General features: G+C 44.5%; 2 protein-coding genes across 2 annotated transcripts in view; one reads left to right on the top strand and one right to left on the bottom strand.

The window, feature by feature from the left end:
* Nucleotides 1-1,866: 1,866 nt before the first annotated feature.
* LOC110499164 (lipopolysaccharide-induced tumor necrosis factor-alpha factor homolog) lies at nucleotides 1,867-4,945 on the top strand. The gene is made up of 5 exons (XM_090211977.1): nucleotides 1,867-1,882; nucleotides 2,144-2,296; nucleotides 2,542-2,649; nucleotides 2,810-2,960; nucleotides 3,479-4,945. Exons 1-5 carry the CDS (start codon nucleotides 1,867-1,869, stop codon nucleotides 3,585-3,587), a joined length of 537 nt encoding a protein of 178 aa, XP_090068103.1. The 3' UTR covers nucleotides 3,588-4,945.
* Nucleotides 4,542-11,882, bottom strand: part of LOC149974502 (myocardin-related transcription factor B-like) — a 25,601-nt gene continuing 18,260 nt past the window's right edge. Inside the window, exons 11-12 of the mRNA XM_090212734.1 lie at nucleotides 10,586-10,646; nucleotides 4,542-10,396 (exon numbers count right to left, since the gene is read on the bottom strand). Of these exons, the coding sequence (XP_090068860.1) occupies nucleotides 9,897-10,396; nucleotides 10,586-10,646 (561 nt within the window). The 3' untranslated portion in view covers nucleotides 4,542-9,896. The remainder of the gene's footprint in view (nucleotides 10,397-10,585; nucleotides 10,647-11,882) is intronic.

Below are 11,882 nucleotides of genomic sequence, written 5' to 3'. Positions count from 1 at the left end.
CCACCTGTTGTCTATTCCATTTGCACAACAGCATGTGAAATGTATTGTCAATCAGTGTTGCTTCCTAAGTGGACAGTTTGATTTCACAGAAGTGTGATTGACTTGGAGTTACATTATGTTGTTTAAGTGTTCCCTTTATTTTTTTGAGCAATGTACACACACACACACACACACACACACACACACACACACACACACACACACACACACAAAAGCATGTGGACACCTGCTTGTCGAACATCTCATTCCAAAATCATTGGCATTAATATGGAGTTGGTCCCCCTTTGGTGCTATAACAGCCTCCACTCTTCTGGGAAGGCTTTCCACTAGATGTTGGAACATCGCTGCGGAGACTTGCTACCATTCAGCCACAAGAGCATTAATTAGGTCGGGCACTGATGTTGGGCGATTAGGCCTGGCTCACAGTCAGTGTTCCAATTCATCCCAAAGGTGTTCGATTGGTTTGAGGACAGGGCTCTGTGCAGGCTAGTCAAGTTCTTCCACACCGATCTCAACAAACCATTTCTGTATGGACCTTGCTTTGTGCACGGGGGCATTGTAATGCTGAAACAGGAAAGGGCTTTCCCCAAATTGTTGCCACAAAGTTGGAAGCACAGAATTGCCTAGAATGTCATTGTATGTTGTAGCGTTAAGATTTCCCTTCACTGGAACTAAGGAGCCTAGACCAAACCATGAAAAACAGCCCCAGACCATTATTCCTCCTCCACCAAACTTTACAGTGGGCACTATGCATTGGGGCAGGTAGCGTTCTCTGCTATCCGCCAAACCCAGATTCATTTGTCAGATGGAGAAGCATGATTCATCACCCCAGAGAATGTATTTCCACTGCTCCAGAGTCCAATGGCAGTGAGCTATACACCTCTCCAGCCGACGCTTGGCATTGTGCATGGTGATCTTACCTTTGTGTGCGGCTGCTCGGCCATGGAAACCCATTTCATGAAGCTCCCAATGAACAGTTCTTGCACCGATACTGCTTCCAGAGGCAGTTTCGAACTCGGTAGTGATTGTTGCATCCGAGGACAGGCGATTGTTATGCGCTAAGAGCTTCGTCACACGGCCGTTCCGTTCTGTGAGCTTGTGTGGCTCCTAGACGTTTCCATGTTTTCACAATAACAGCACTTACAGTTGACCGGGGCAGCTCTAGCAGGGCAGAAATTTGACAAACTGACTTGGAAAGGTGGCATCCTATGAGGGTGCCACGTTGAAAGTCACTGAGCTCTTCAGTAAGACCATTATACTGCCAATGTTTGTCTATGGAGATTGCATGGCTGTGTGCTCGATTTTATACACCTGTCAGCAACGGGTGTGGCTTATCCACTCATTTGAAGGGGTGTATATATACTTTGTATATATAGTGTACTGTGTGTAGGTGGCACACACGCACACATTACTTTAACCTATGAGAAACACATACATTCTCCTCACTTCATGCTGACATGAATTGACCAAGTGGATTAGTTCTTTCAAAGAAATTCACACATTCAATTTCTAAATAGCCGGCCTGGTCTCATAGACTAGACGTAACATAGTAAACATCAATCCGGGGCAATCAAATTAGTATGATATGTTATATTTGGTTTGGTTACAAAAGACACAAGGTACTTTAGGCAAATATTAAAGTTGGGACGTCTAGCAACCCAAAGGTTGCGTGTTTGAATCTCATCACGGACAGCTTTAGCTAATTTGCAACTTCGCATATAAGCTAACCCTTCCCCTAACCTTAACCCCTAGCCTAACTAACGTTAGCCACCTCGCTAACATTAGCGACAACATATTGGAATTCATAACATAGGTTTAGCAAATGTGTAACATATTGTAGGAATTGTAATTCGTAACATATTCAAAATGGATGGACATCCAAGTAATTAAAACGAAACATAAAATAGACTAATTGGAGTGTCCCAGACATTTACTATGTTGTGTACCCGAGTCCAGGTTGAAATATAAATGAGTGCCATTTAGATTGTGAGTAACTAGCACTGTGAACACCAACCCAGGGAGACAACCAACCCCGGTCTCCTCTACTTATTGAGGAACTGAAAAGCAGTGTTGGTTTCTTGTGTTCTGAAGCTATCCCAAAGCTTTTCAACCACATCTTACTCTGTCTCCCTCCGTCGCCCAGCTCTGTCCCCTACAGTCTCTTTCCCAGAGGAGTCCGAGCCTACAGAGCTGGAGGCCATAGAACAGGAGCTACATGATCTGGTGGAAAGAGAACAGGAGCTACTACAGATACAGACAGACAACAACATTGGACCGGATCATAAACCACTGTCAGGTAGACAGACACCTGCTCACTATACCAGTCCTGTACACAGCAAATACATTTTGAAACAAGCTGCCTTATCTTAGATATTTTAAGCTTGATTGTTTGCTTGAGCCTAAAGTGCAGCAGAGATCTTTGTCCTGTCTGTAAAAACTAACTATTGATTTATGCTTTCCATTCATGTTTGGATAGATGTCAATATGATGTTTCATAACTTTATTTCCTCATCACTGAGCACACTTTTTTTGTTGTTGTAGACTATACAGAGGATCTCATTGCCCCCTATCAAGGAGTGTATGTCCTACCGAGTAACACACCAGAGAACATGAAACAATATACACAGACTACACCTCCTGCTGCGCCAGGTATGTGTGTGTGAGCATTGGTAGGATGAACAATTAGGTAGAGTGGATACATGAGACAAGCTCTGACATAAGCTCTACAGTACTTGTAATTTCTCCATCTACAGTATGTCCAGGTGAGCATAGATGGCAACGACAATGCCTGCTTTCTCCTCTCCTCCAGAGGCCCCAGAGGACATAGTGGAGGTGGAGAAGCTCAATAGTGACCCAGCGATCGTCCAATGCCCTATCTGCGAGCAGGTCATCACCACGGAAACATATCGCAAAATAGGAGGGGCAGCCTGGATGCTATGCCTTGTGTCCAGCATGTTAGGGTGAGTCCTGTCAGACAAGTTCTAGTATCAAACGTCACAGAGGAGTGATGATTTAGGAGCTGCTCCCTGTTCATGTGGTCTTATTCATTGTTGTATAAAAAGCAAAACTGACCATAGGTCAGCACTCCTCTAAAACATCCGTCCTTAGATCAAAGTCTAGGGGCAACTTTATCCTACAACCAGATAAGCAGAAACCAGATGTGCTCTTATTTTAGTCTGTCTTAATTAAGCAATAAGGCCTGGGGGGGTGTGGTATATGGCCAATATACCAGGGCTAAGGGCTGTTCTTATGCACAAAGATGCAGAGTAAATGGATACAGCCCTTAGCCATGGTATATTGCACCACCCCGAGATGCCTTATTGCTATTATAAACTGTTTACCAACATAATTAGAACAGTAAAAAGACACGTTTTGTCATACCCGTGGTATAAGGTCTGATATACCATGGCTTTTAGCCAATCAGCATTCAGACCTCAAACCACCCAGTTCATAATACTGTATAAACCCCCTCTGCCAGGTGTGTGGCTGGGTGCTGTCTCATCCCCTTCTGCTTGGACAACCTAAAGGACGTCAGACATCGATGCCCTGAGTGTCACAGCAACATCTACACCGCAGAACGGATGTGAAGACAGAATGGTACTTCTACAGATACTATATCACTGGCTACTGTTTCTTTGGTGTTGGATGGAGGGAGACAGTGAATGGAGTGGTTGGATGGGCGTTATGCCCTCTGAACTGTGGGACATTAGAAGGCGAGAGACTGGACAGCTCTAATGACACCTGGTGGCAGATGCCGTACAGTACTGTGTTATGATCACAGTTTGAGGGGATGGAGATTGTTGTTGGGGTGATAGTTTCTTTCTTGAAAAAGTTGGGAGGATGATCCTAAAAAGCACTATGAATCTTGAGCAGTGTCCAGCTGTGACAGCATTTGGTTCTATCAACGGTGCAGAATCCAACAGAACCTGAGAAGACTTTCTGACCAAAATGGACTGGAATAACACATACTGAAAGAATATAGCGTTCCTTGCTTCATTATCTGTAGAACATACGTTTGTATATTCTAAGAGAGAAAATGTTTCTACTCACCAGAGACTGTATGAGAACATGATCATTGAAGGCTAATCAACGCATTGTTCATGCAAATGTCAAAGGGAAAGCAGGTGATGCATTGACAGTAAGCCATTTACCACACAACCACCTAGGATTTATGAAAATGAAGACAAACATTTACCAGCAAGCAACAATAGCCTGTATATTCTACTTCCCTCTTTCTTTACAGTGACAAAGGTCAACGTAAGTGAATTAACCTGGCAAATGTTGTGAACTGTAATTTTCTATTTTCCTTTCAAGTGTTTTGTTTAATCTTGTGGAACTACAGAACATCAAATCTAATAATGCCTCAAATGCTTACTACTTTTATATAGTACAATTATACAACGGAGTATGATGCTGTGTTTGTTTTTGACAGCTTAACATCATTTCAAAAGATATTCACAGTAGAACTTTAACAATAATCTCAGCAGCCCAGGACCAAACCTCACGTGAGCGCTGGCCTCCAGCCGCAGATGTTAGGAGACTCACAATGCACCACATTTTATTGACACAAAAGGCATTCAGTACATACGTTTTCATATTATTTACAAAATAGATACAATGGATGTGCTACACATGTATAAAAATATGCATGACAAGTGTGTACACAATGTGCAAAATGTATGTATGGTGTACAGATGACAGACTTGACAGTGTGTGTGTGTGTGTGGGGGGGGGGGGGGGGGGGGGGCAAATGTCTTACTACACTGAACAAAAATATAAAACACAACATATAAAGTGTTGGTCCCATGTTTCATGAGCTGAAATAAAAGATTGCAGAAATGTTCCATACACACCAAAAGCTTATCTCTCTCAAATGTTGTGTTACTGAGCATTTCTCCTTTGCCAAAATACTCCATCCACCTGACAGGTGTGGCATATCAAGAAGCTGGTTAAACAGCATGATCATTACTAAGGTGCATCTTGTGCTGGGGACAATAAAAGTCCACTCTGAAATTTGCAGTCAAGTTTTGAGGGAGCGTGCAATTGGCATGCGGACTGCTGGAATGTCCACCAGGGCGGTTGTCAGAGAATGGAACGTTAATTTCTCTACCATAAGCGGCCTAAACGTCGTTTTAGAGAATTTGGCAACCGGCCTCACAAGCACAGACCAGGTGTAACCACGCCAGCCCAGGACCTCCACGTCCAGTTAGACCAGGTGTAACCACGCCAGCCCAGGACCTCCACATCCAGTTAGACCAGGTGTAACCACACCAGCCCAGGACCTCCACATCCAGTTAGACCAGGTGTAACCACGCCAGCCCAGGACCTCCACATCCAGTTAGACCAGGTGTAACCACGCCAGCCCAGGACCTCCACATCCAGTTAGACCAGGTGTAACCACGCCAGCCCAGGACCTCCACATCCAGTTAGACCAGGTGTAACCACACCAGCCCAGGACCTCCACATCCAGTTAGACCAGGTGTAACCACACCAGCCCAGGACCTCCACATCCGGTTAGACCAGGTGTAACCACGCCAGCCCAGGACCTCCACATCCAGTTAGACCAGGTGTAACCACACCAGCCCAGGACCTCCACATCCGGTTAGACCAGGTGTAACCACACCAGCCCAGGACCTCCACATCCAGTTAGACCAGGTGTAACCACACCAGCCCAGGACCTCCACATCCGGTTAGACCAGGTGTAACCACGCCAGCCCAGGACCTCCACATCCAGTTAGACCAGGTGTAACCACGCCAGCCCAGGACCTCCACATCCAGTTAGACCAGGTGTAACCACGCCAGCCCAGGACCTCCACATCCGGTTAGACCAGGTGTAACCACGCCAGCCCAGGACCTCCACATCCAGTTAGACCAGGTGTAACCACGCCAGCCCAGGACCTCCACATCCGGTTAGACCAGGTGTAACCACACCAGCCCAGGACCTCCACATCCGGTTAGACCAGGTGTAACCACACCAGCCCAGGACCTCCACATCCAGTTAGACCAGGTGTAACCACACCAGCCCAGGACCTCCACATCCGGTTAGACCAGGTGTAACCACGCCAGCCCAGGACCTCCACATCCAGTTAGACCAGGTGTAACCACGCCAGCCCAGGACCTCCACATCCAGTTAGACCAGGTGTAACCACGCCAGCCCAGGACCTCCACATCCGGTTAGACCAGGTGTAACCACGCCAGCCCAGGACCTCCACATCCGGTTAGACCAGGTGTAACCACGCCAGCCCAGGACCTCCACATCCAGTTAGACCAGGTGTAACCACACCAGCCCAGGACCTCCACATCCGGTTAGACCAGGTGTAACCACACCAGCCCAGGACCTCCACATCCAGTTAGACCAGGTGTAACCACACCAGCCCAGGACCTCCACATCCGCTTCTTCACCTGCGTAACCGTCTGAGACCAGCCAACCGGACAGCTGAAGAAATTGCGGGTCTGAACAACCGAATAATTTCTGACCTTAAGGTCATAAATCGTCTCAGGAAAGCTCATCAGTGTGCTCAGAGTCTTGACCTGACTGCAGTTTGGGCGTCGTAAAAGACTGCAGTGGGCAAAGGCGCACCCTCGATTCCCACTGGTGCTAATCATGGTTGAATCAAGGTTTCAACTGTACCGGGTACATGGCCGATGTGTGAGTTAGAGGTTTTCTGATGTCAACGTTGTGACCAGAGTGCCCCATGGTGGCGGTGGGGTTATGGTATGGGCAGGCATAAGCTATGGACAACGAACACAATTGCATTTTATTGATTGCAATTTGAATGCACAGAGATCCTGCGGCTCATTGTCGTGCCACCATCACCTCATGTTTCAGCATGAAAATACACAGCCCCTGTCAGAAAGATCTGTACACAATTTCTGGAAACTGAAAATGTCCCAGTTCCTACATGACCTGCATACTCAGACAGGTCACCCATTGAGCATTTTTGGGATGCTATGGATCGATGTGTATGACAGCATGTTCCAGTTCCCACCAATATCCAGAGGAGTGGGACAACATGCCCCAATCAACAGCCTGATCAACTCTACGTGAAGGAGATGTGTCATGCTGCCTGAGGCAAATGGTGGTCACACCAGATACTGACTGGTTTTCTGATCCACACCCCTACCTTTTTTAAGGTATCTGTGGCCAACAGATACACATCTTATTCCCAGTCATGTGAAATCCATAGAGTAGGGCCTAGTGAATGTATTTCAATTGACGGATTTCCTTATATGAACTAAAATCTTTGAAAATGTTGCGTTTACACTTTTGTTCAGTGTAGTTACATTTCAGACAAAGAACCAGGGTTGAACGGGAGACAAGTACCATACAGAAGACACAGAATTAGGTAAGGCCGAAATCAAGATCCGCTTGCAATGATCAACACGATGACATCTTGTTATGAGATAGCGACAACACAAATGAACCAGTGCTGTAAGTGTAAGGCTATGGCCTTATTGCTTCACTAACATCCTATTAACAGTAGTAGTACACAGGTTTGACATGATTCAGAATCTAAATGTTTTAGAATCCAACCGTCATATTTTACAGCATACCCATGTATATAGATGCTTTTGGCCATATATTTCTGGTATGGGTGGTAAAAAAAAAACATTTACAGTAATCTTCCTCTTGCATATATACAGAAAAAACTATTGGATTTCAGAACACAAAAATGTGATAAATACAATTTTAAAAAAGTGGCAACAATAGATTTTCACCAATGTTTCACTGCCTTATTAGGCAACAATTGAAAAACAAATAATTCCTTGATAGCCCTAAACCACAGTTACAAGCATCTGGTTCCTAATGGTAACAGACAGTGTGGACAGTATTTGGCATTATTACCTGCCTATATGTTATCCTTAGTGTTTGACTTGTTGGATAAGAATGATTGTTCAAACATCAAAATAAAGCCATGATATTCCAAAGTGCTATACAGTACAACCGTATTAGTTCTATACAATATTGATCAGAATAATATTTGGATTGAGATGCTGAGTACTACTAAAGTCGTTTGACATGATATGCCAGGTAGAAAGAACTACACAACGCAAATTTTTAAAAAAATTATACATTATACACAAACACCATCATCAAATTCAGCCACAAAATGGTAGCTATACCAGAAGCTTAATGTCATCCCTTTTAGTTTAACTCTGTTGGTCACACCACTGTGGGTGTTTACTGTGCGTTTTACCACATAACACAAACCAAACAGGACAGAGGGAACAGTCCTACAAAGCTGTTCTGTGAGACAAACCTTTTTAAAACTCAGCCTATAAAAGTTGTTCATTTGTCTTATGAACGTCCAACTTCATAAAAATAAAGACGACTCAAGTGAGTTGCAGCCAACTCAGTGACAGAGACAAATATAGCCCGATATCAGACATGGTTTAAAACGTTCAACAACACAGAGACACACAGAAAGGGCACACATAGACACACATGCAGACAGAGACATCATGCATCATTTCTCAGACAGAACCACAGACACACAATGAGAGACAGAAGAATGCTGAGAGACCGAGACAAATGCAGAGATTTGACAGACAGATTTCAGGACAGACAGAGAAGATTACAGTATAGCACCTCTTTCTGCCAGAGGTCATGCAGCCACATTAAAACATGTCACAAACACTTGTAGCATACAAAACAACTGGCACTCAGACTATCATGCCAACTTCTTGTCACTCATTGTCATGTCAAACATGCTTGGCAATAAGCAATGGAGTTGGCAAGAGCACAAACAGCCTTGGGACCAGGCTAGCATACAGTAAGTATATACACATTAACCTCTATGTAGTGTACCTGTGTGATAGCATAATTGTTCCCTTGCCACTGATACGTCAGTTGTCTTTCAGAAGATAAAGCTGCCAACAATGTAGTCTCCACTTTCTTTCAGACGGATCAACTTGGAATCCTTGAATTGAAAGTACACAAAGATAACCAACACGTGGATCGACGTTTTTTTCAATAAACGGTTCATTAAAATCTTTATCTGTGATTCAGATTTCCTTGTGTGAGGGGCAGGTGTAAGGCCCGCCTCCTTAGTGCATAGCTCAGAGTGGGAGGAGTCCACTCCTCCTCATCCAATAGGAGTGAGTCTTTGTTCTCAGTGTCAGTTCAGTTGCTTAAATAGTCCAACTGACCACAGCGTCTGTTTTGTTCAGGAAAAAAACAGTCTCATCCAAAACTATATGTAGCTATGTCGCAATACCAAATATAGGTATGTCGCAATACCAAATATAGGTATGTCGCAATACCAAATATAGGTATGTCGCAATACCAAATATAGGTATGTCGCAAAAAAAAAGACCAGTGTAAAACAGCCTTGTACTCTTGTCAGTTTTACTTGGGTCAGTTATGCTGTTTGTCGTGGCTTGTGCACAGCAGATCTGTAATAAACAAACCACATTCTCAGACTGACTGTATGGCACAGCAGCATGCTTCCACAGAGCAATGGCTGTAGATCCAGACCCTGTAGCATGACCAATTTGAAACGCATGCTAAGTTAACACATCCACGTGTTCACCGCAAGGAAAGCTGAACAGCGTACGGCTGACTGCCATGTGTTGTATAGTGAAAGCTTTGCCCAATTCAATAACAACTCCAGTAGGGCTGAGGGAACAGCTAACATTTACAGGATATTTACATACCACCTGCCTCCTTGTTCATTTGGCTCTGGTCCCAGTACTCCTATTAAACATCCACTGCCCCGATCACCAGCTGGCTAATCTTATTATATGGCATAAAATGTTAAATATTTTTTATGTTTTAAATACACAAGGAGGACTAACCTCACCTCACCAAGTCTGTATTTGTTACATTGAGTCCCTCTATCCCTACACCACTCCTCCTCTTCCTTCCTTCCTCACTCCATCCATCCCCTTCTCCCTCAGTCCCAGTGCAGCTGCAGGTCGTGTGTATCCAGGAAGTCTGAAGGAATCCCCAGGGGTGTGAGCCCCCCCGCGGGGTCGGACGGCATGGTTAGATCCAGCCACTCCATGTTGTCCAGGACTGTGTCGGACAAGCCCATGTTGAGGGAGGAAGGGGGAGACGTGGAGTCGCAGAAGGACAGCTCTGAGGTGTCCATTGGGGAGTAGGGTTGATCCAGGAGCTGGGACTGCAACTCCTCGATCAGACCCAGGGTGCGGGGATCCGTGGTTGGGGACGGGTTGTTCAGAGTCCCCTCCAGGAAGGCCTCCAGCTGGTTGTCGGAGGCCAGGCTGGGGAGGGGCAGGGGGTTGAAGGGAGGGGTGGGAGGGGGAGCAACCTGGATCTGTGGAGGGGTTCTGAACAGGGCAGTGTTGACAGGTAGGGTAGTGATGTTGGCTGTGACAGGGACAGTCTTAGTGCTTAGAGAAGGCAGGTCCTGCTGGATGAATGGCGTGATCTCTGGAGGAGAAAAGAGACAGGAATAGGATAGGAAAGATTATTTACCTGTATTGTAACACAGGCTGAAGTCTAAAAAGAAACGCCAACCTTATCACTGTTTGAAAAGACCAGATGGCTGTAACTTAGTCACTTCAGGGTTAGAACAAGGAGCTAAAGGTGTAAATGCTTCTTCATGCTGTGAGTTCTCACCTCCACTCTGAATCAGGATGTCAAACAGGTCGTCCATCTGCTGGCTGGTTGCCGTGGAAACCTGAGAGAGCCAATAAGGTAAGGGGGTGGAGATGCACGACCAATAACATGACTCTTGGGTGTGACCAATTGCATTACAGAGCGCACATCATACATTTGTGAATGTGTTTGTGTGTCTGTCTTACTGTACGAGCGTGTGTGTTCAACTGGGGTTGAATATTTTCCCAGTATTTCACAAAATGTTTCATCCAGAGAATAAATCACTTTTCTCCCATGTAACCCGATATTTTCCGCCAAAACCAGAAGTGTCATTCAAAAGCGTTATAAAACATATAAATAGGCCTGTCTGGATTTGATTAGAGCTTTGATTGAAAATTCAAATCTGATGCAACCTGAGCCTGATTAAATACATTTTATGAGCCCTACATTAAAAAGACATTTAATGAGCCCAAGCCCCAAAAACTCAAATGATTGTGCCGTTATTCAATACATAGCCTTTATGATATTTGCTACTCCACATTACGCACGACAGAAAAACATAAAAGCACATAGATGTTGCTAGCTATATGCTCTCTTGGGTAAATAAATTAAACTAGCTCCGGTAGGCAAATCTTTTTGAGTGTAGACTATTACTGGATTGTATTATATGGACTGAAATTACACACCTCGTTCAAACCACGATAAAGCAGAGCCAGAACATTGAATTCTGGTGCAGCACAAGAGGCCTATAAAGTTACAAGTACAGGCTAGCGAGTTGGATTTACACTTCTCATAATATTTCCACAAAAGTTAATTAGCCTTCCTCCCCTCTCTCTTTAGTGTCATTTCATTCCTTCCTCACTTTCAACAGTTAAATTAAATACATTTTGTTGTCCTTATCTTCATCATTCTGACATGCTTGAATAATGTATGACTAGAATTAGATGCAGACGGCTTTCACTTCTCTCCACGAGCATTGAATTGTTATGGGTCTGAATAAATAACTGCTTTTGCCTACCGCCATTGAGAGTTCGCTCTTCTTTCAATCTAACTGGGAGTTCTATTGGGCTGCTGTATTTAACATTCAGAAAAAAAGAGCTTCCGTCCCTCTTCAAACAGACTATACGTATAAGAAACTCTCAAAGCATAACGTCCAGCAAGCTATTATAGTCTAGCTTTATTTGCATGAGACTCCAAGAGCTAAGGAGCCTTTTTAACAGAGAGGCCAACGGAGCATAGATGCTTGCGTATTGCGCAAGAGACAGAGGCTATAAGTTAAAAGCTTTTTATGCATAAGCCGTCCTTAATTACCTAAATA

Source organism: Oncorhynchus mykiss, chromosome 20 (assembly GCF_057628025.1).
Source record: "Oncorhynchus mykiss isolate SJ-2025 chromosome 20, ASM5762802v1, whole genome shotgun sequence".
In the NCBI taxonomy this organism is placed as follows: Eukaryota; Metazoa; Chordata; class Actinopteri; order Salmoniformes; family Salmonidae; genus Oncorhynchus; species Oncorhynchus mykiss.
This window is presented reverse-complemented; position numbering and strand designations above follow the sequence as displayed.